This window comes from Odocoileus virginianus, chromosome 14 (assembly GCF_023699985.2).
Source record: "Odocoileus virginianus isolate 20LAN1187 ecotype Illinois chromosome 14, Ovbor_1.2, whole genome shotgun sequence".
Lineage (NCBI taxonomy): Eukaryota > Metazoa > Chordata > Mammalia > Artiodactyla > Cervidae > Odocoileus > Odocoileus virginianus.
In genome coordinates, this window is record NC_069687.1 from 9156922 (window position 1) to 9181510 (window position 24589).

The 24589-nt window shown below is 45.7% G+C and overlaps 1 protein-coding gene across 8 annotated transcripts in view; it reads right to left on the reverse strand.

Annotated features, from left to right (window-relative positions):
* The window catches only part of CTNND2 (catenin delta 2), a 1048486-nt gene that overhangs the window by 10603 nt on the left and 1013294 nt on the right, over window positions 1-24589 (reverse strand). For all 8 annotated transcript variants that reach the window (XM_070476489.1, XM_070476490.1, XM_070476493.1 and 5 more), the window contains 2 exons: window positions 6604-6730; window positions 2282-2413 (listed from right to left, as the gene is read on the reverse strand). In XM_070476489.1, coding sequence (XP_070332590.1) covers window positions 2282-2413; window positions 6604-6730 — 259 coding nt within the window. The remainder of the gene's footprint in view (window positions 1-2281; window positions 2414-6603; window positions 6731-24589) is intronic.

Sequence of the window (24589 nt, forward strand, 5' to 3'; positions counted from 1 at the left end):
CAATGATGATCTCATGTACTTCTAGGCCTGCTGTAAGACTGATAGTAGAGTGTTGAACTGCGTTTTTAAGTATAGAGAAAAGTGTTTAAGCCTCTAAATAAGTTTGAAAAATGACACTTATCTCAACACTGGAGTTTTCAAGGTTCCTGCCATTTTCTAGGAAGATTAAACATCTAGAAATATGTTAGATTTTATTTCTTATTCTCTGATGTTTGCAGGAAATGATCATGTACCACTGGAACTATTTCAGTGAAAACACACCCACACTGAAAAACCTTTTGAGTGATTCTACTGGGTGAGAGAGTTAAAGAGAAAAGGTCAACTTAAATAACAACAAAGCAGTCGATATCACAATTATTCTCATAATTATAGTCTCAATTTTTCAGCCCTGCCTGATGGTGATGTGGCTACCTGGGGCAATAATAATCAAAAAAAGAAGGCTCAGGTGAATTTTACTCTGCTCTGGAGTTATCAGTACAGAATAGATTCTCAGCTGCTCAGCATTCAGATTCACAAACTCTTTTGTTTATGCTCATCTACAGCAGGGGTAACACTTCTGGGGATAAATGACCCAGAGAATGAGAACCAAAAGTACCGCCTACACTGGACTTCCCTGGTGGTCCAGTGGGTAAGACTCCATGCTTCTACTGCAGGGGGCACAGGTTCGATCTCTAGGGGGGAAAGTAAGATCTCACATACCATGGCCAAAAAAAAAAAGGTATGTCCTCTGCAATGCGTTCAGTTCCCCCATTCAGGAGATGTTTCAGGCGTGAGGGTGAGGTGTTTCCTGGTGGTGTACATGGAGGCAGGGCATAGAGCTGAGGACCACGGGCATCTGTTTATGATGTTTTTCATATGGCAGCTGGGTAGAGTTGCTATGGAAAAACACTGCCTCTGGGGTAAATACAGTTCCCATTAGAAAAATTCATCTTAGACGCCCTGGATCCGGAAGACAAGTTAATAAATCATCCAATTTGTCTGTTCTGCTTCCCTGCAGCTCTACACCTAAACAGTATCAGGGAAACGCAGCTCAAACTCTTCAGAGTCTTCTGATAAGGAGGGCTCAGTGTCTGTTTAGGACTGCACCCTGGTACCCAGATTTATGAACGCCCTAATCTGACCTGTTCTGAAGTCCTTATGGTCTATTTTCAGGAGGGGCCTACCTCCACGTCCGCTTGGCAAAGGGTGTGGGATCCTGGTTTAGAAGAGATCCCGATGGTTCCGGCAGCTCTGCTTTCAAGGCATATCCCCACTCCCTACCCCTGCCACACACACACACACACACAGACACACACACACACACACACACACATCAATATGGCAAGTCCTGCTCCCAGAGGAGGGGCGACCCTGGTGGGGGGGGGAGGGAGGTGTGCGGGGAGGCTGCCGGGGATGAGGGACATGGACATGGAGCCCCAGCCAAGGAAACTGTACAGAATAGGAGGAGGGCTGAGGTCAAGGCTGGTCACTAGGCAGGCTAGCCCAAGTGGGCTGGTTGGATGGTAACTAATTTCGGCCTCTGCAGAGTCCCAGCTGATGAGCCAACGGGTGTGACTGGGGCAGTGAAGGATGAAGGGCATGAAAGATCAATGCCTCCTGAAGGGAAAAAGGTCGCCGGTTCTCACGAGCCTTCTTGGGAGTTCTCGCCATGTTAAGAGGTTGCTTTCGTGTCAAGAGGGGAAAATGTCCCAACAGCATTTCTGGGGTTTCCCGGAGTTCCTCTTCTGTCGCTTCTCTCCCGTCCCTTCCCCTCCCACCTCCGCTCCCCCCCTTTCCCCATCCTCTCTCTCTTCCCCACTCCTAATGGGCAAAGCTTGACCACCATCTGGGGTTATGCTAACTGGGAAGAAATCTATGGTGACCTCCTTTTATAATTTGAGAGAATATCATGAGCTGGGCAATGGAGAAGGTAACGGCAACCCACTCCAGTATTCCTGCCCGGGAAATCCCATGGACAGAGGAGCCTGGTGGACTGTACAGTCCATGGGGTTTGCAAAAGACTCAGACACAGCTTAGTGACTAGACAACAAACAGCAGCATGATCTGGCAAAGTGAGAAGGAAAAGGGGGGGGAAAGAAAGACTGAGGATCTTCCCAGCTTCTCCAGGAACAAGATGCTCTGTGTTTATACCCCCAGCTTCATCTCATCGCCAGTCCCTGGGAACCCTGGCTGTCGAGCTCTCACGTCCTGCCAAGCCGCTGAAGCCTGACGTCCCCACCCTCTGCCCTGCCCCGAGTCCCATCACCAGATCCTCGGGGCAAACATGCACAGGTGGGCTCACCTGTCATGGTGTCTTTCCTGGAAGTGTGTTCCCCTTTAGTTCCGTGGTAAGTGGCGTTGCTGCCGGTGGACTCATAGTCTGTTTTCCTTTCTTTGAGGCTGATCATTTCCCGAGGTGATGCTGGGGCACTTGCTACATAAAGAAATCGAAAGGGTCACTTTCTTTGTGTCATCCCACAGCACGTGCAGTTTCTCACACAAACACATGAAGTCATAAGGGCGCTGGGCGCAGCGCAGGTCAGTATGTGTACATGGACCTGTCAATTGATTTTTATTTTTGTTCTTTTGACTCTTCTCTTTCCCCCTCCCCTTCCTCCACGTCACGCAGTACTTTCAAGTTAAGGGGCCATGCAACTTGGAGGCAGGGAACTAAATACTATATCCTGGGAGCATCTTCCCAAGAGAGACACCCTCGTGGGGCTGTGACCTGCTCAAGGCGTATGGGCCAGTTTTAAAAATGAGATCCGTCTTGGTTTCTTTTTCTTTCTTTTCTCTTTTCTTTCCCTTTCTCTCCTTTCCTTTCTTCTTCCTTCCTTTAAAAAAATTAGATGTGTTTCAGAAGAGTGATGACTGACAGTGAAGAATCTCTGATTAAATCAGATGAGTTTTGCTTAAATTCTGAGTCACACAAAAATGGCTGTAAAGGAAGGCAGAGGCTATCTGTGGGGCCAATGTAGCCCAACCTCCAAGATCCTCTCCATCAACCTGCAGAGGTGGCCGGGGGCATGGTATGAGGAGGGCGCCTGTCTTCCGATGAGTGTCCTCGCTCCATTTCAAATGCCCTCAATAATCTTGCACACACACTCTGCACCCTTGATACTATCTGCCTGTCAGACCTGGAAACTGAACCCTGTCAACCCTTTGGGTCTTCATTTCTAAAATGACAGGTTGTAATTAGACTTCCCTGGGTTTAACAAACTGGTCCCAGAACAGAGGAAAAGATTTACTTGGATTAAGGGAAACAAACAAAAATAAGTTTTGTGTTTCAAAAAGATTAGATGGAGTGGGAGCCACTAAGCAATGTGGAGAAGTGGAGGTTAGGTGAGTGTGCCGGTGCTAAGGCAGCCATTGTGTGCACATCTTACAGGCTGACCTCAGATTGGTCTCCATGCTCCTCAGTGAGGCCACTCGAATCCCAAGCTTAGTCACCTGCATCTCACTAGAGTGCAGGCATGGAGTCCGCCCCATCTTCCACGCCTGAGGGCAGTGCTTCATAAACTTGTTTAACCTTGAGATTCACCTGAGAACCTGGGGATCCTAAAATCAGATCCCTGAAATTTTGAATCTGAATTTTCAGTATATGGGCCTAGGAATCCACATTTAGTAAGTACACTTGGTGGTTATTAAGGCTAGGGAATCTTTGGGGAGCTCTGACTTTTAGGAGAAATCTCTCTTTCTCTTACAGTGTCCAAGCCCCTCCCCAATCAAGCCTCAGTTTACCCTCCTGCTTTTGGTTCTACATCCTTTGCAGGGTCCCTCAGGTCCAGGCCACTGGGCCTGTCTGTTCCCTGTCACTTGATTGATTTCATCAAACTTGGTTTCTTCTATGGACAAAGCCCCATGCCAGACACCGGGGACAGAAACACGAGTCATGGCCCACTTTCTAAACTTGAGGAGCTCTTCGTCAGGTCAGGAAATAAAGCCAGAATAGATAAGAGGGAGAGGATCAGTGGATGTCTCAGCCCAGGGATGGGAAGTTAACAAAAGGGGCCTTTACCCATCCTTTCCTGAAAGGCCCCCTACCCACCTCTCAGACCTGTCAAATAAAATCGAGGCTCACTGCTCAGCTCTTAAGCAGGTTTCCAATCCTGGCTACCCATCAGAATTAATTACCTGAAATACTAAAAAATACATGGATGGTACACCTGGACCTTCCCCCCCAGTGAGTTGGGCCAGAATCTCTGGGTGTAAATCCAATGGGAAACCAGGGAAGAAATTTGCAACTATTCCACATAACTCAACCGGGCTCTGGGTCCAGTTTCTGCACATCCTCAGCACCCAGGCTACTGAGTCTCACTCACCCCTTCCACCTCTGCCCTCTGTCCTCTCTTCTCCCTCCATCTTCCTCTCCTGGGAGAGTCCCTTCCTGCCCTTGCTCCTCTGATCCCAGGTCTACTGCATAAAGACTGGCCTTTTATGAGTCACTGCCAACGATCACAAAGGGACAATATTTTGGAGCCTCTTGAACGAAGCTTTTAAAATGAGAATCTAATATTGCACAGATGGTGGGCTTTATGAAACTATGTCAAGTGTGTAATTATCTCCTGAGACCTCACACACAGTGGTCCGAGTCTCCGGTAAACCAGGATGATACTCTTGGAAAAAATCAAATCACGCCCACGCGTGTTTATTGGGTGCCTTCGATGTGCTGTGCCAGGGGACTACCAGGCGGGACTCTAGCTGCATCCCTGGGATGCTGGCATCCTGAAAGGCAGTGCTTCTCTTCCTGGGCACCTTCCAATTTATGATGACTCCATCTTCCTAACACGGACTGATTCTTCAAAATTAGAGCTTTTACAAAGACACCACCCTTGAGCTTCCCAGGCTCACTGCTGTTCATCTTCTTGTTGGTGTTCAGTTGCTTGGTCATGTCTGACTCTTTGTGACCCCATGGACTGCAGCACGCTAGGCTTCCCTGTCCATCACTATCTTCTGGAGCTTGCTCAAACTCATGTCCATCGAGTCAGTGATGCCATCCAACCATCGCATCCTCTGCCATCCCTTCTCCTCCTGCCCTCAATCTTTCCCAGCATCAGGGTCTTTACCGATGAGTCAGCTCATCACATCAGGTGGCCAAAGGACCGGAGCTTCAGCTTCAGCATCAGTCCTTCCAGTGAATATTTAGGGTCGATTTCCTGAGTTAGGATTGGCTGGTTTGATCTCCTTATCTTTTTAAGAATTATGAAGATATGATGTGTAAAAGGCCGCCTCCATGCTTCTGAGGCAAGTGGCACTTCCTTGAGTTACACAGGGTTTCCTAATTCTTGTTCAGTGTGAAGCTAAATGTTACAAGCAATAACACAGCACTAAAAATAAAAGCTTTCAAGGGGCTGGCAGAAGGTAATTTATTTCAATCAAATAGTCCCCATTCATTTCTGATTTCCCCCACTGCTCTGATAGTAAAGCATGATGTAAAGTTTCATGACAAACGTGCTCAAGGGCAGAAGGGACGCCCTGCTGAGGGTACTCTGTACTGTGTCCTTTGAGATGTGGTTCCAGAAAATATAGTTTCCTTGGCAGGAGGAGGGCAGCGAAGGGCAAGGAAAAACTTTTGTTAAATAAAGGCTTATATACCTGCATGTGTGAGTACAATTATTCATTGCATTCTAGAATAAACCAACAATAAAAGCCATGCCACTTATATACTAAGCAATATGTTCATATTTTTCCTTCAATGAGTTCTTTAATCTTTGGCATTACATAAAGTGACTGAAAAAGGGTTTAAAAATAAGGTGTCTTTACAAGTAGATAAGAAAAGCTAGTTCCCAAGTTAAGCAATAAAAATGAGACAAAGGCAGGGGCAATATAGAAGTAGGGGGTTAGAAGGTATAAATTATTTTGTATAAAATGAGCTAGAAGGATATATTGTACAACACAGGGAATACAGCTAATATTGTACATTGTACATTGTAATACTGTAAATGGAGCATAATGTTTAAAAATTGTGAATCACTATATTGTACACCCATAACTTATATAATGTTGCATACCAACTATACTTCATTAAAAATTTTTGTAAAAGAATGAAATAAACTTAGAAAAAATTAAATTGAATGATTTAAAAGTCATGGTTGGTTATAATATGAATATACAAATAACTTATCTGCTGGTTTACAGGTAATAATAAAAAGCAAATCAGGTATAGAACAGTAATGAAAGCTGCAACGATAGCTCTCCAATGCATGTCAGTCTCAAGGAGGGAAGAGCACACCCTCTTTCCCCTACTTTGTATCCCAATTACAATCAATAAAATGAAACTTAAACTACCTGAAGTTGGAAAAATGTCTATGGAAAACCCTGACCTGCAAACACTCAGTGGTTCTATTTATTCTTATTCCTCCCTGAATGCAGGTCCAGGATGTGTATTTCATGCCTATGATACCTCTTAGAGATTTGTAGAACTCTATCAGAAAGATGTCTGTTCTGAGTTTGTGCATATGGAACACACAGTCACCCCTGTTATAGAAAGAAAACAGATGCATTTGACATTTCTAGCAAATGTCCCTGTCGGGATGGCCCTCTGGTCTGCGGGGTCAGTTAAGGGGCCGGGGAGAGGGACTTGGATCCAAGGGAAGCAGATGGCTGGCCCCGGGACCCTCTTACCTGAGCGGTTGTTGGGGGACACGCGCACGGGGGAGATGGAGGGCGTGCGGGACGAGGAGTAGGGTCTTTGCCGATCCCTCTCGATGGTTGAAGATGAGGCTACGAAGTGATACTGTGACCATCCGTCCTGCAACAGACAGCACAGCGCGCAGTCATCACGTGGGGAAGGCACGGGGAGTCCTCACCTCCTGACACTGGGTGTTCAGAGCATTCGAATTTGCGAAACATTTCTCCAGTCTGTCAGGGGAGATCTCAGATCTCTGCTCTTCCGTCACCCAGGTTAACAGAGAGGAGTGTTCACTGAGACCCACCTCCGGCTTCCTCCAGCCAGCCTGATGCCGGCAGGGCCTGCCCTGAACGCTGGTTTCCTCTCTGGGTGTGGAATAAGTGATCCCTTTGCAACTCTGCTTTGGCTGAAGATTGTATTTAAATGAAAACAGGATGCTCAGAGGCGCTTCCCAGGTGGTGAGTGGTAAGAACCCTCCTGCTAATGCAGGAGACATAAGAGACACGGGTTTCATCCCTGGGTTGGGAAGATCCCCTGGAGAAGGGTATGACAACTCACTCCAGTATTCTTGCCTGGAGAATCCCATGGATAGGGGAGCTTGGCGGGCTACAGTCCATAGGATCCCAAAGAGTTGGACAAGACTGAAGCGACAGCACGCATGCACATAGGATGCTCAGAATGACCCTGAAACCCTGCCTGCCTGGCTCCAGCTCTGTCTGATCCTCTTTTCAACAACTTTAAAGTTTTCCAGAGTCTTCACTCTTTTGTTCTTGAGACCAAGCCACTAGCGATCAGAATGCCTAGGACCACTGTCCCTTCTGGTTTATCTCCCTTACACTCTTTTCAGCCTCTTCTGTGCCACAAATGCCTCCGTCTCCACCAGCTCAAGGCCTTCAGCATGACTGTGCTGAGAAGTCACACCTAGGGTGCTGTGTTCTCTGACTTGCCCCCGGAATTATTAGAGCATATTAAATATGTGCTTAGTCACTCAGTCGTTTCTGACTCTTTGCGACCCCATGGACTGCCAGGCTCCTCTGTCCATAGAATTCTCCAGGCAGGAAAACTGGAGTGGGTTGCCATTTCTTTCTCCTATCAATTAATTCTCCATTCACCTTCCAACATTTGGTTACTATAGGAAAAGCATATATACCATTTTTCATTATGAAAACTAAATAAGTACATCATGGATCATTTTGTATTTAGAAAGCACAAAGACGAAAATAAAAATAACCAACAGTTCCACTCTCTCCTCCTCCCCTGAGAACTCCTGTTAAGATGCCACAGTATTTCTTTTCCCTTTCAGTTTTTTTTTCTTTTTTAATTCAAGCTCAGTCTTATCAAACCAAGATGTCAAATAGTACTGGCATTATCAAGGAAAAGCAGACATCTGCCCCACTCTTAACTCCTGCTTCACAGACACAACCATTTTCAACACTTTTGGCTTTTTTTCCCTGACTTGTCTTAGGGACTCAATTCTCTATAAGGAATCGTAGTAAAAACATAATCAGATGAAAGCTAACCAAGAATAGAATTTATATTCATTTCAATATTTGTGTCTTTCTTTTATGTAATTCTCATTATTGCTCTATTTGACTGGTAGGATAAAGCCAAAATTACAAGTATGCTATTTTAAAAGCTATTACCTAACACTTACTATTTACTCCACGACAAGATTTTCTCAACAGTTTCATGGGTTGGATACTATTATTTACCTCCATTTTACAGAGGAAGAATCTGAGCTTATGAAGTTAATGGGCCACCCAAAGTCAAACAGTAAACAAGTGAAAACTCAATGCGACATACCGAAAACATAAAAACTCTAATTTGAAAAGATACCTGCACCTGAGGTTCAGAGCAGCACTGTTTACAACAGCCGAGACACAGAAGCAATCTCAGTGTCCATAGACAGGTGGATGGACAAAGAAGATGTGGTAATCATGTACAATGATGCAATGGAGTACTGCTCAGCCATAAAGAGGGATGTGATCTGCAGCAACATAGATGCACCTAGAGAATCTCATACTAAGTCAAGTCAGACAGAGAAAGACCAATATCACATGGTATCACCTATGTGTGGAAACGAAAAAACTGATACAAATAAACTCATCTGAAAAACAGTAAAAACTCACAGCCACGGAACACAAATTTACGGCTACCAAAGGGAAACCAGGGGAAGGATAAATTAGCAGTCTGGGATTAAAGATTCACATCACTATTTATAAAATAAACAAGGACCTACTATATAGCAGCCCCGATTGCTCAGCTGGTAAAGAATCTGCCTGCAATGCAGGAGACCCCAGTTCGATTCCTGGGTCAGGAAGATCCGCTGGAGAAGGGACAGGCCACCCACTCCAGTATTCTTGGCTTCCCTGGTGGCTCAGTGGTAAAGAATCTGCCTTCAATGCAGGAGATCTGGGTTTGATCCCTGGGTTGGCAAGATCCCCTGGAGAAGGGAATGGCTACCCACTCCAGTATTCTGGCCCGGAGAATCCCATGGACTATATAGTCCGTGGGGTCACAAAGAGTTGGACACGACTGAGCAACTTTCACTTTACTATACAGCACAAGGAACTACACTGTAATAATCTATAATGGAATAACTTGTAATAACATAATGGAAAAGAATCTGAAATAGTATATATATATATATATATAAAGATAAAAAACTGAATCACTTTGCAGTACACCTGAAACATTGCAAATCAACTTGAACTCAGTAAAAAGATGCGGCCGATTGTTAAGTTCCCGAAAGCAAAGTAAGAGAGTTGAGAAATGCAGGTGGAGAGTTGCTGTCCCACGGCGTGTGGTTGGCCAAGCACTCCGGGAACAGTCAACAAGGCAGCAGGGACCTGGCCGATGGCGAGAAGCCAGACGCTGAAGACACAGGCTGGGGTTTCCAAGCCAAGAGAGGAGCAGAGACGACAGTCCTGGGGTGGGAGAGGTCTGGGCTGCTGTGAGCGGAAGGGAAAGTCTCTGTGACGGAAGGGGAGTGAGCAGGAGGCAATCAGGAAACAGGACACCTTGTGGGTGCCAGGGCAGTCTGGGGAGATTCAAGCAGCAGCAAGGAGACGAGGTAAGGAGCTTTTCCTCTAGAGTCAAGAAGAGATGACCCTGGCCTGAGTCGGGGTTAATGGCGAGCTAGGGGCTGGTCTGGCATCAATGGTGGGAGGGTCTGCTGATGCCTGGGCTACTGGGTGTGGAAGCATGTGTGTGTGCGTGTGTGTTAGTCACTCAGTCATGTCTGACTCTTTGCAACCCCATGTGACTGTAGCCCACCAGGCTTCCCTGTCCATAGGATTCATCCAGCAAAAATACTGGAGTGGGTTGCTATTTTCTTCTCCAGGGGATCTTCCCAACTCAGAGATGGAATCTGGGTCTCCTGAATTGCAGGCGGGTGTGGAAGAGACAAACCTGACCTCGATGCTGCTGGTGTGAACAAGGGGGGCTGGAGATGCCATTCACTGAGACAGGGGCCAGTGGAGAGGGAGGGGCTTTGGGAGGTGAGATCAGTAGTGCCATCTGGGGCGTGCTGAGTTCGAGATGCCTGCGGGACACAACAGAAAAGAGAATAAAGCAGAAGCGGAAAACTGGAATTTCAGGAGTGATGTCAGACCCGAGGCAAAATTTTGGAGTTCTGTATACAGATATCATATAAAGTTAAGAGAATGGATGGAAGCCTTGCGTGTGAGTGCAAAGAGTGGAAAGCAGAGGACACAGGGCCGGGGCACCGCAATACTGAGAGGGCACAGACAGCAAGGAGACAACTCACAGGACACCGGGAAGGAGCAGGATGAGCCGGGAGTGGAACCAGAAGGGTGTGATGTCAGGCGAGATCAGGAAAGAAGATGCAGAAAGGAGAAGGAGACCAGCTGAATAACAAGAAGGACCCAAAACAGACCACTGGGCTTGGGAAGATGGAAGTCAGCATGACTGAAACAAAAGAACTTTCTTTGGTCTGGTGGGTAAATCTCCTTAACTCAGGTGGGCTCAAAAGATAGTGAGAATTGATGAAAGAGAAATGGTGAGTGCAGACAGCTTCGTGCAAAGGCTGACTATTACAGGGAGCAGAGAAATGGGGCTTGAAGAGCTAGAGCAGCTCAGAGATGCTTTAATATACCCCCTGGAGGAGACTGCAGTGTTTCACAAGCTGATGGGAATGTCTCGACACAGAAGAGGAAAAACCTGGCAGGCAGGAGAGAAGGGAAACAGTTCTTAAGAAAAGGGGGGGGGGTCTTGCTTTCTGACATTTCCTGAAGGGGCGGGGTGGGGATGAGAAGCGGGGTCATCTGCTGAGAGTGAGGAAGAGTTGGAGTTTAGAGGATGGAAGAGGAGATGGGAAGGTAGGGAAGAGGAAGGAAGAGAGGAAGAAGAGACACGTGAGATGGCTCTCGAGGTAAGTGGGAAGCAGGCTGACCATTGCCAGGTGGTCCAGTGGCCGGAAGCTGAGATGGAACTTGAGGGTGGTGGCAGTGATTCACAGGTATGAGAAAACTCATACCCAGGGTGGTGTGTTTTTTCTCCAGCCGCATTCAGGCGCCCCAAAACAGGTGTGAGTAGATGGAATTGGATGGGGTGGTCAGGAGAGTGACCTGGAAGGAGACAGGGACAAGGAGATGCAAAAGGCAAGTCACAGAAGCTCTGGGAATCTAAGCTGGGTAGAGAGGAAAGTGGAGATTGGGGAAGGAGATGGTGAATGCACACTAGTCAGTGGACTGAGGATCTGCAGAGGGTTGGGGCACTTCACAGATGCTGGGGGTTTCCTTGATGGAAGGCAGAGGAGAACTTTCTGGAAAGAGCAATGAGCAAGAGGGAGATACCTGGTCCACCTCCAAGAAGAGGGGCTGGGACCTGAAAGGTCACCATGTTAGAGGGCTGCAGGGGGCTGGGGGGGTCCTTGGGGGTGGTGGGTCTCGGAGCAAGAAGACTGAAAAGGCAAGGGGTGGGTATTGGATAGGGGCTTCCCAGGTATAATGCTAGAGGTAAAGAAACGTAAGAAACATAGAGGCATAAGAGGATTGAGGATCTGCAGAGGGTCAGGGCACTTCACAGGGGCTGGGGGTTTCCTTGATGGAAGGCAGAGGACTTTCTGGAAAGAGCAATCCATAAAGAGACATAAGATACATGAGTTTGGTTCGTGGATTTGGAAGATCCCCTGGAGGAGGGCATGGCAACCCACTCCAGTATTCCTGCCTGGAGAATCCCATGGACAGAGGAGCCTGGCGGACTACAGTCTATGGGCTTGCAAAGAGTCAGACGTGACTGAAGCGATTTAGCACGCACGTATGCATGGGTGCTGGATACAGGGGGTCCTACTGACAGCAGACTGTGGGTTCAGGGGCAAAAGGACAGGAGGTGGGAAGGAGGAAGGGGAAATCCCAGGGCAGACGGCTGGTTGTTTACAGCCTCTGAGTGAGACAAGTCCAGAAGTTGACAGCTGACCCAGCAGTCTTGGGCAGTTGGTGGCGACCGACAAAAGCAGGGTCTAGGGGCAAACAGCTAAAGCCATCTCAGGGAGGGTGGCAGCCGTGGGAAGAGGCAGTTGTCCGGGTAGGAGAAGAAAATGTACTGCCTCCGTAGGAATTCAGGGCATTTCTCTTAAATTCTCGGGGGTGGGGGGGGGGGGTTGGTTCCTACAGAAGCATGTAAAGTATTTCAGAAGGGAATGGACCCATTGCTTACATACAGGAACAACTTACACATTTGTTTTAAAAAGATATTCCTTTCTTTTGAAGGGAATGATTTGTTGACAGCAAATGTCCTTAAATAGGTCCAAATAGAGGCAGATTATTTTATGTTTGTCTCACCTGCAATTTCACAGATGAAGTACTGTGAATGTGTGTGCGGGGTGTTCTAGGTAGTGGCTCAAGAAATTGCTTTAATCAAAACCTTGGCTTCTTTGGTCATGAGTAAGTAATGATCCTCCATATATCATGAAAAGTGGGCACGGTACTTTGTAATAAGAATACTGGCTAATATCTGATCTAAGACCTATGGAGACCCCAGGGATAAATGTGGCCCAGTTGTAGCCTGGTTTGACTTGGGGAGTATCACTCTATTACTCGGCATCTCCCTCTTACACAGGTAAGTGCAGATGTTTTGCTCAACCGTTCAGAACTGATGATGCTTCCCAGATGGCGCTAGCGGTAAAGAACCTTCCTGCCAATGCAGGAGGTGTAAGAGAAGTGGGTTCGATCCTTGGGTTGGGAAGATCCTCTGGGGCAGGGCATGGCAACCCACTCCAGTATTCTTGCCTAGAGAATCCCATGGATAGACGAGGCTGGTGGGTTGCAGTCCATGGGTCACAGACAGTTGAACATGACTGAAGTGACTTAGTTCACACAGCACAGATTCCATTGAGACCAGCTAAGTATTTACATCTCTGGAAGTGTCAGGAAAGGGGCTATAATAATAAAACTGCTTATGAAGGAAGAAAGGCTAAAAAAGCACCAAAAAAAGCTTTCAAATCCTTCATGAGACCCATTTCTGAGAATGCAGACATGTGACAGAGATGAGTCATTCAGGCGACTTGTCTGTGGGCAGTGAGATCGGTGGACACTTGACGATGATAGGGAGGGTGTTAGAGGCACCTAGAATGTCCCCACCAGCCAGACACCTTTGAGTAAGGCCAGTGCCCATATACATGTGAGCACAGAAACTTTGAATGAAGGTGGGGGACAGGAGCCTGGGGAATAATACCAAGTGGAAACCCAGTGCACATTCTGGATTAGAGCAGTATCCTAAGCCACAGCTTGTGAGCCCCTGGGATGCTAGGAAGGTGACCTGGTTACCGCTCCATCACCACCTTCCCCTTATCCACTGATGCACAGTGAAACATGTGATGACAAAATAAAGACCTCCAATAACACTACAGTCACCAAGGCCCAGAGGGGACCTCAGCTTTAATTCTGATGGCACATCCTTCCACATACCATGGAAAAGTATAACCTCAGATGCTAGACACCAGGGCACAGATGAATCAACATTGGTCTTAGTGATGCTGAATAATTTCCTGGAGGGTAGATCTCATGACCCTACACATCTTTTACTGCATGAAATTTTTAGTCATTCAACCAATATATATATATATATATATATATATATATATATATATATATATATATATATAGTTTTCTAAAGAATAAGGAACATGAAGACACATTTTCTTTGAGAAAGTTATTCTGAGCTAATATTTTCTTTTATCCAACTAGCCCTGGATATCCTTGTTGTCTAGCCCGCCTGCAATCAGTTTATGATTCATTGACTTCCCACTGTCATTCAGAAAGACTTGAAAGGGGTTTACAGAAACACACACAACTTGGGCACATAGCCTTTGAATCATTATTTGCCTCTTTGATGACTATGTTTTCTTTTTAATGTTTTAACTCTCTGTAGACCAGAGGCTGTGCCCCAAATTCTATTGGGTACTTCACCACAGTTCCCCTTCATACCATCCCTTTGGCTTAGATAAGAAAGTTCAGGGAAGGAAACAGAATGAAGAACCACCGTATTAACTAGGGCCGGGCTGTTAATCCTTAATATTGATGTTAAAGAACTCTTTTCACGTCTGTCTTTCACCTCCAGCAGAATGACCGCCAAGCCATGCCCTTCAGCTCAAGACCCAGCCAAGCTGTCAAAAATGTGATATGAGAGCCGCACCTCAAATTGGTTTTTATTTTTAATGCATTAAACTTAAAACTGGAGGTTGTTAAATTGTTCCAAGTATATAGAGATAGAAATCCAAAAGAGAAGATGGGTTCAAAGTCATTGAACTTTAAATTGCCACCAGAAATAATCTGATTTTCTTTATCTTACCCTTTTAATGTCCTTCCACCACTTTCAGCCTCTGTGTGAAAGTTCCTGGCGTGTTTTTTTATGAAATTGTTTTATTCCCCAAAGCTACTCTCTCCCACATCATTACTTTCAATGGTCCAGAAAGTGTGAGAATCAAGGGAACTTTCTTCACAGTCTCATGACCATTAGATCCTCATGGTTTGTCTAAATGTTGGTCACTGCATTATTTCCTACCAATCTTCCCCTTCTGTATTTTGAGGTCCCTGGATTTATAACCATCTCCATCTTACATGTTTTTACTATCCCACAAACATCTCCACCAAGACTGTGCTACTTGAGAAACTTCCACCATCAGAGTTTGGATGAAAGATCTTAGTGACTTTCAGACCTGTCTACACGAGGTGAGTACAATACACACTCACCCAATAGCCTTTTATCCTGCAAAAATATTGTGCAGGATATTCAATTTAGATCAGCACATGAATATGTGAGGTTTGCGTGGAAAGAGTGAACGGAGCTGTTTGTCACTGCTCAGAACTGCCTTCACCGTGGGTCTCTCTCTTGATAGAGGTATAATTAGACAAGCGTCCAAGTCAGCCCACCTCTCCCAGGACCCACTGGGCTCACGATGACTGTCAGCTCTGTCTTGGTTTCTTTTCCAGAAATTAAGGGCAGAATGATTCAATCAGCTTTAAATATAGTTTAAATTTAAACTATATATATTTTTTTCATTTATTTTTATTAGTTGGAGGCTAATTACTTTACATCATTACAGTAGTTTTTGTCATACATTGAAATGAATTAGCCATGGATTTACATGTATTCCCCATCCCGGTCCCCCCTCCCACCTCCCTCTCCACCCGATCCCTCTGGGTCTTCCCAGTGCACCAGGCCCGAGCACTTGTCTCATGCACCCAACCTGGGCTGGTGATCTGTTTCACCCTAGATAATATACATGTTTCAATGCTGTTCTCTTGAAACATCCCACCCTCGCCTTCTCCCAGAGTCCACAAGTCTGTTCTATACATCTGAGTCTCTTTTTCTGTTTTGCATATAGGGTTATCGTTAGATATGTATAGAACAGAAAAAGAGACTCAGATGTATAACGATAACCTTATATGCTAAACTATATATTTTATATATAAAATACATATAAAGTTTTAAATATAGTTTTAAAATATATATTTTAAAATATAGATTTATTTTAATAAATATTTTATTTATTTAAATGTTTATGTTTTAAATATAGTTCTGCTCGTCCTCAGCCTCTGAGATCCTGTTTAAATTGTTCTGAATAGGATCTGGGCATTGGTGTTTTCAAAATGAATAGCGTGGCCGGAAACCACTGGCTTGGAGTTTGTATGCATACCTGGCAGTGATTAATAGGGATATAGAATACATTTTAAAGGGCAAACTCCTAGGAGGCCCTTAGGGCTCCGACTCCATTCGGCAGCGTCAGATAAGGCATTCCCAAGGTTGACTCCCACAGGAACAAAAATAAGCCCAACTCAGGCCACAGAGGTGCCCACCTGCCCCCGACATCCTACTCATACCTGATTGCCCAACCATCACCACGTGGCTCATTGTCACAGCCTGCACCTTTGATCAGGCAGCTCTGAGACCCCACACAACACCTGCTCCTTTTCTACCTGTCAGATCTTACTCATCCCACTCAGTTTCGAGCCAGGTAAACAGGAGGTGGGGCAATACATGTTCCATAAATCATGATTGCTAAATGAATTATGCCTCTGAGGTTCAGGGGAGATTTCAGCAGTGCTGGAACACTTTTACTTGCCTTGTTGCTGTTGATGTTCGCTAGTTGCTCAGTCATGTTCTACTCTGTGACCTCATGGACTATAGCACGCCAGGCTTTTCTGTCCATGAGATATTCCCAGACAAGAATACTGGAGTGGGTTGCCATTTCCTTCTCCAGGGGATCTTCCCAACCCAGGGATCAAACTCGTGTGCCCTGCAGTGGCAGGCGGATTCTTCACCATTGAGCCACTACGGAAGCCCTTTCCCTGCCGGTTGTGAACAAAAGGGTACCACCTTTCATTTCTGTCTGCTGCGAGCTTGTCCGTCTGCCCAGCTGTGAGGCAGGGCTGGGCCTTGTTTATTTCCTTGCTATTTCCTGATCTCTAGCATGGTATCTGCAACACAGAGGTATCTAATAGATTCTGCTAGTTGAAGACAATGAATTAAGATGACTGCATTAGTTATTATAAATGCAATGATAATCGATGTCATAGTCTTTATTGCTAACTCTACAGTGCTTACACTCTTACAGTTCTATAACAAATGAAGGTTATCAGAGCCTGATGGGTTTGTTTTTTAATATTTTAGCTGAGAGCAACCTCATCTGCTATTTGTATAACTGTCCTCTCTGACATACTGCTGGGCTGAAGGCAGTGCTAGTTTAGGTAAAATGGTACCTAGAAAAAAAAGAGAAAAGAAAGAAAGAATACAGTAGCCTATGGCTTGCCCACTCCACTTTTGATGGTAATGTCTCTCTGTTCTCTGTGTTTCAACATGAGGATGTAAAACCGTCTCCTCTTTAACCAATTATGTAGTTAATTCTAGAGCATCATTATATCTGTCACACCTGGGCCCTGAATTGGTGCTGATTCCACTCACAGCTCTCAGAGCACATACCTCTTGCACACACTGCCCCTCCCCCAATCTCTCCTGCTTATTGCATCCTGCAGCTCAGAAACCACGAGGCCCTGTCCACAGCAAAGACGCTCAGTTTTCCCCAAACACAAACCTTAGCAGAGCTGGGGCAAAAGGAGAAGGGAGACAGCATCCCATTTCTCACTGGACACACCCCAGCTTCCTGTAGGTTGGATACAGGAGCCCTCGTCTGCTGCGAGGTGTGCTGTGCGCCCACTGGAATGAAGGGCCCACCTTGGGGGAATGCTCCTGGGCAGGGAACACCGATGACCAGAGTCGCTGCTCTGGAGCAGAAGCCGGGTGCTGTGCATGCCGACAGGAGGCGTGCAGGGCATGTGGATGTGATGGAATGAAACGTGTCAAGCAAGAGTGTTCCCACGTCTCTTCCTTCCCTGGACCAGACCGCTAGAGAGCATCCTGTCTCTGCCAGCTGAGCAGGGCGGTGAGCCTCGCCCCCAGCGCTGGAACAGAGAAGGGATGGAGAAGCGCAGTGCCAGCTGGACCAGCAGGGAATGGGGATTAGGGAGAGGACTTGTTCAATCTGTGTAACGAAGAGCTTACAGCAAAAATGGAGAGGAAGGGCAACATCTCAAGGATTGTTTGGAGAATCTGGTGATGAGGGAGTCTAGAGAAAAGGGGTTAAGTACCGAATCTTCATCAGCACCCTTCAGGAGGTGAGATGAGCAGGGCACGGGTGGGGGCGGGGGATATGTATATGTGTAACTGATACACTTTGCCATAGAGCAGAAACTAACACAACATTTTCAATCAACTACATGCCAATAAAAAGAAATGAAATTGGGTCATTTGTAGTGACATGGGTGAATCTAGACTGTCATACAGAGGGCTTCCCTGGTGGCTCAGAGGGTAATGAATCCGCCTGCAATGCAGGAGACCTGAGTTCAATCCCTGGGTTGGGAAGATCCCTTGTAGGAGGGCATGGCAACCCACTCCAGTATTCTGGCCTGGAGAATCCCCATGGAGAGGAGCCTGGCGGGCTACAGTCCAAGGGATCGCAAAGAGTCGGACACGACTGAGCGACTGAGCACAAGGCAGGGATGTGGATGAACGTAGACTGTGTCATACAGCGTGAATTAAGTCAGAAAGAGAGAAAACAGAGTATATTAACGTATGTATATGGAATCTAGAAAAACGGTACAGGTGAACCTATTTGCAGGGCAGGAATAGAGACGCAGAGGTAGAAAATGGACCCGTGGACACTGTGTGGGAAGGAGAGGGTGGGACAAAGAGAGTCGCACTGACACGTATACACTAACAAGGGTAAAACGGAGAGCTAGCGGGGAGCTGCTCCACAGCACAAGAACTCAGCTGGGTGCTCTGTGGTGACCTGGGGGGTGGATGAAGGGGTGGGAGGGAGGCTTAGGAGGGAGAGGATGTATGTATCAGGCGGGCAGGCAGTTCAGTCGTTCAGTCATTCGCGACTCTTTGTGACCCCATGGACTGCAGCACGCCAGGCTTCTCTGTCCATCACCAACTCCCGGAGCTTGCTCAAACTCATATCCATCGAGTTGGTGATGCCATCCAACCATCCCCTTCTCCTCCCACCTTCAATCTTTCCCAGCATCAGGGTCTTTTCCAATGAGTCAGCTCTTCGCATCAGGTGGCCAAAGTATTAGAGTTTCAGCTTCAGCATCAGTCCTTCCAATGAACACCCAGGACTGATCTCCTTTAGGATGGACTGGTTGGATCTCCTTGCAGTCCAAGGGACTCTCAAGAGTCTTCTCCAACAGTTCAAAAGCATCACTTATTCGGCACTCAACTTTCTTTATAGTCCAACTCTCACATGCATACATGACTACTGGAAAAACCATAGCTCTGACTAGATGGACCTTTGTTGGCAAAGTAATGTCTCTGCTTTTTAATAGGCTGTCGCGGTTGGTCATAATTTTTCTTCCCAGGAGCAAGCGTCTTTTAATTTCACGTCTGCAGTCCCCATCCACAGTGATTTTGGATATATGTGTATGTATACTTACAGCTGATTCACGATGTGGTACAGCAGGAACTGACACAACATTCTAAAGCAATTATCCTCCAAATAGAAAACAAAGAGGGCGTGGGATTTCACGTTACTTTTTCCGTGATCTCTGACCTCTGGAAGAGGTGCCCTTTAGGGATTAGACAACGATGGGGTGGAAAGTGACAAAGTTAGTGAAAATCTATAGCTGTGACTGTAAGTTATATGGGGAGCATCCCACTTGTAGTTCTGTTTTCAAAGCGAGATTTGGAAGTTCTGCCTTCTATACTTAGAATTTAGAAGCAACAAATCTTTCCTTGTGATAAATGACATCTCTGACTTGGACAAAAGCTTCAATAAATAATTAACCTTGAACATGGAGAATAGTTGTTCTTTCCACCGAGGATATTCACTGGCACCCAAAATAGATATGAGGACACAGTCAGCCAGTATATGTTCTTCCTCTCTTTGAAAACAGTTTTGTAACTTCTTTAATCTGGTAAGATTTAGCTGGAATCTAAACAATGATTGCTCAGTAGGCATAGAGAGACTCTTTAATTCTGAAGTAACAAATACATGTTTTTTTTTGTGTTAGCTGTCCTTGAAGGCTCTTGGTGCATAAAACTTGTCAATTCTAATTTGCTATGAGTGACTTGAGATATAAAGAAAGGGTGGTGTAAATCCTTGGAGCTTTTAAGCAACCCAAGTTCATCCACTCATTCAACCCAGGACATTTACAGCTTGTATTTCAATCACTTCATCAGGAACCTATTTTTTAAATGAAAGTTAAAATTTGAATTGTTGCCATGCATTGAAAAGGTAACCAGCTGAGACATTGCTCACTTAAGAAAAATTTGATTGCTCAAAATTGTGCCAGTTTTCCAGTCATTTTTTAAGTGGAATAAACCTGTTGATGTAATCACACGAAGCAGAGAAAAAAAATTCCAAATTAGTGGTAGCTATGCAAACATTCTCCTTATTTCAATAAAAGGTATTATAGAGAGAGAGAAAAAAAAAGGAAACAGACTATTCAGAGTCTATGCGACTGAAGACCAAGCCAGATTTTCCCTGAGGATAAACTCACAGTTCCTCTTCACGATAATAAAACAAGCTTCCATCTATTTTTAAGGTAAACTGTTTGTTAAAAGAGTCATTAAGACTAATTCCATCAACAATTCCAAAAGCTATTAGAATTAAATATTTAGACTAAATCTTCAAGGACCAAAAGGGAGTATTTGTAGCTTAATGCAAAAATAAATACCACCTGACACACCAGTTTCTTTCATTAGTTTGTTTCAGCTCCGGTGCTTCTAACGAAATTCACTTAAATTGATTTGGCTACTTAAAGGTACAGTATATGAAGGATAAGAGTCTTTCACAGTGTGTCCCATATTTTAAGGGCTCCCCAGGTGGCGCTAGTGGTAAAGAACCTGCCTATCAATGCAGGAGACACAAGAGATTTCTGTTTAATCCCTGGTTCAGGAAGATCTCCTGGAAGAGGGAATGGCAACCCACTCCAGTATGCCTGCTTGGAGAATCCCACGGACAGAAGAGCCTGTTGGGTTACAGTTCGTAAGGTTGCAAAGAATCAGACATGATAAAGTGACTTGACATGCACACATCATCTTTTAAAAGCAAATATTGAGTAAATCCTTCTTAGGAATTCAATTTATCACCATTGAACTAATTCTAAAGAACTGATATCACTAAGAAGATTTGACAAGACAGAAAGAAGCTGATATAATTTGGTCAAAGAAAGTATGTCACGGTTAACTACCGGGAGTTAACTGGTACTAGATGGAAGCATGGCGGGATCTCTCAAAATGAGGCTTTTATTAAGAACTGGGTACAGCGATCAAGAGGACTATTGCCATCAGCATGTGCATAACATTCTTGGGCATAAACATCTTGGTAGACTTTTCTCTCATTTTTCCACTTTGTAATAGAAACTGTTTTTCACTTGGACCCATTTCTCAGTCTCCCTTGCTGGGAGATTTGGCCACGTGACTAAGCTCTGAAAGTATTTACAAAGGCATCCCCCACCCCCACTTTAAAAAAAAAAAAGGATGCCTTTCCCCACCTTTTCCACCAAAATGTGGACAGGTTGAGGTCAAGGAGGAGAACGCAGGTGAGGGCAACCCTCCAGAGATGGTGATCACAGAGTATGAAGGAGCCAAAACCCAGGTCCGAAAGGTGTGATACCAGATCCGGACAATTAGACTCTAGCATGACAGGGTGTGATTGGGTAAATAATATGCTTCCCCCACCAAAGATATACATGCATCCTACTTACCTAGAACCTGTGATAGGCTTCTTATGTAGCAAAGGGACTCTGCAGGTGTGGTGAAGTTAAAGCTCTTGAAAGAGGGAGATTACACTGAATTATCCAAGTGGGCCCAGGACAGCCACAAGGTCTTCAGAGAGAGATACAGGATGGGGGCATTGAGAGAAAGTGATGTGACCACAGAAGCAGAGACAGAAAATCAAAGAAGCCATGCTGCCTGCTTAGACGATGGAGGAAGGGGGCAAATGGCCAAAGGGAGTGGCAGCCTCTATAACCTGGACAAGGCAAGGAAATGGATTCTCTAGGTGGCTTCAGGAGGGGGTGCAACAGTTTTTTTTTTAAACTTTAATATTATATTTATTTAATCCCATATATCTAAAATATCTTTTAACACAATCAACATGACAAGTATTCACTAGATAGTTAAAAAAAAAAAGTAAGCTAAGTCTTTGCGATCTGGTTTGTGTTTTATGTTTATTGCTGTTGTTGGGTTGTTTAGTTGCTAAGTCAAGTCTGACTCTTTTGTGACTCCATGGACTGTGGGCTGTCAGGCTCCTATGTCCCTGGGACTTCCCAGGCAAGAATACTGGAGTGGATTGCCATGGCCTCCTCCAGGGGATCTTCTTGACCCAGGGATTGAACTTGAGTCTCCTGCATTGGCAGGCAATTCTTTACCACTGAGTCCAGAGCGTATCTCAAAGAGGACTAATCATATTTCAAATGTTCAATAGCCAACCCCTCACTAATGGCTACCATGCTGACTCTTGGATCCCAAGGAGATCCAACCAGTCAATCCTGAAGGAAATCAACCTGAATATTCACTGGAAGGACTGATGCTGAAGTTGAAGCTCCAATACTTTGGCCACATGATGTGAAGACCTGACTCATTAGAAAAGACCCTGATGCTGGGAAAGATTGAGGGCAGGAGGAGAAGGAGACGACAGAGGATAAGATGGTTGGGTGGCATCACTAATTCAATGGACATGAGTTTGAGCAAGCTCCGGGAGATGGTGAAGGACAGGGAAGCCTGGTGTGCTGCAATCCATGCGGTTTTAAAGAGTCAGAGATGACTTAACGACTGACTGACAACAGTGTAACAATGCTGAAAATCTCAGCTCCAGACTTAAGGAGATGACAGGGAGAAGCAGGTGAGGCAGGCATAGGACACTATGCTAACTGGGCAGGGAGGACAGAAGAAAGGAGTCAAATCCCCCTTCTGGGACCCTCTTCTTTTTGTCCCCAACCCAGCTGTGGGAATTCCCCAGAGCTCCACTTTTACTCACTGCAGAGACAACACTTTGATTTCAGCCCAGTGAAACCTACTTTGCACTTCTGCCCTCAAGAACTGTTTAGATCATGAATTTGTGTTTAAGCCACTGATTCTGTTGTAATCTGTTAATGCAGCAATAGGAAACTCACAGAGGAGATTAATTTCTAACTGCTGTAAGCCATGGTTATTTGGGGTGCGAGACACAACCGATTAGACCTGAGGACAACTTTAGATGATTAAATAGCTGCAACAAGGTACTGTGACAGGATGTTAATATAATTTTCTTTCATTGCCTGTGTTTTGGCTAAGGCCCCAAAGCAGGGAACAATAGATGCCCCATTGTTCCCCATATATTCTCAAAGTAAAGAATTAGATCATCCATTCATCCTTGTGAACTTGGAGGATAAAATAAGGTTCTGCAGTATTAACACATGCCCCACCTCCAGATTACATAAGATTAGGCTAAGAATTCACTAGTGAGTGGAGAATGTTGGTGGGAAGGGCTTCCTTGAAGGCAGTTGATGGGCTGGGCACTTCCCATCCCCTATCTCCTGAAGCCTGGGAAGTGAGCCCCTTACTTTGCCTGGCCACGGGCTCTCTGGAGTTTGGGGGTTATAGGAACTACCATGATCAGGGTGAAGCACAGACTTAGTGCCAGAGGTGGACCAACCATGGAGCTCAAGAAGCTTAGGTTTCAGGATGGTCCACTGCATGAGCCCCCTTCGAGGCCTGTAGGAAATTTTATATTCATAAAGTATATTCTTTGTAAACAGGAATTCCCACACTAACTAAGCTACAGAGTGGAAAATATGTATCCACTCTGGTCTCAGTGCAGGGTAGTGGAAGCCTTAGGTGCATGGAGAGCCTGGAGCAGTTAGCTGAAAGAGGTCGGGTCCTCAGGTGCAGACCAGTGGTCCTCAGTTGGAGTGTGGTATTTAAATACCAACCCCGCAATGCAGGCGAGCCCGCCTGTGATGCGCGAGCCATGAGAGATGCAGATTTGATCCCTGGGTCACGAAGCTCCCCTGGAGGAGGGCAGAGCAACAGACTCCAGGATGCCTGCCTAGAGAATCCCATGGACAGAGCAGCCCGGCAGGCCACGGTCCACAGGGCTGCAAACGTTGGACACGACTGAAGCGACTCAGCATGCACGAATGAGCAAACCACACCACTGTCCTCATGAGAGAAGGCGCCAGCATGCGGGCATCTGTTGCAGGCTGGGTGTTCCAAGGCCAGGGTACAACTGTGCGGGCCAGGGTCTCTCTCCTCTCTGCTGATCCCCCTTTCCTGGCAGAGCCTGGGAGGAGGGTGGGGGTGCGGGGCGCTGGGACACAGGAAGGAACAGCTTATGAGAGGGGGAGCAGGTGAGGGAGGAAGACACAAACTGATCACGTCCTTTCTCCCCAAGCAAATGCAAGCGCTGTTAGACACAGCTCATCCCATCTACGGGAATAAGGAAGGGTGACCTTGAGTGTATTGCCCAAAGTAACAAGAATGGTGGTAGATTTACATTAAACTTAGCTTTTTTCCTAACTCAAAAAGGGACATGTTCCCTATAGTTCACAGTGTCACTATTCACAGTAGCCAAAAAATGGAAGAAACCTAAGTGTCCATCAACTGATGCATGCATAAAAAAAGATGTGGTGCATATATACAAAGAATAGTCGTTGTTGTTTAGTCATTAAGTCTTTTCTGACTCTTTGTGACCCCAGGGACTGTAGCCTGCCAGGCTCCTCTGTCCATGGGATTTCCCAGGCAAAAATACTGGAGTGGGTTGCCATTTACTTCTCCAGGGGATCGTCCTGACCCAGAGATCAAACAGGCAACTCCTGCGTTGGTAGGTGGATTCTTTACTGCTGAGCCACCTGAGAAACCCACAGGGAATATAGACCAGTCCTAAAAAGAAGGAAATAATGCCATTTGCAGCAATATGGATGGACCCAGAGAATCTCATACTAAGTGAAGTCAGTTAGACAGAGGACAACAAAT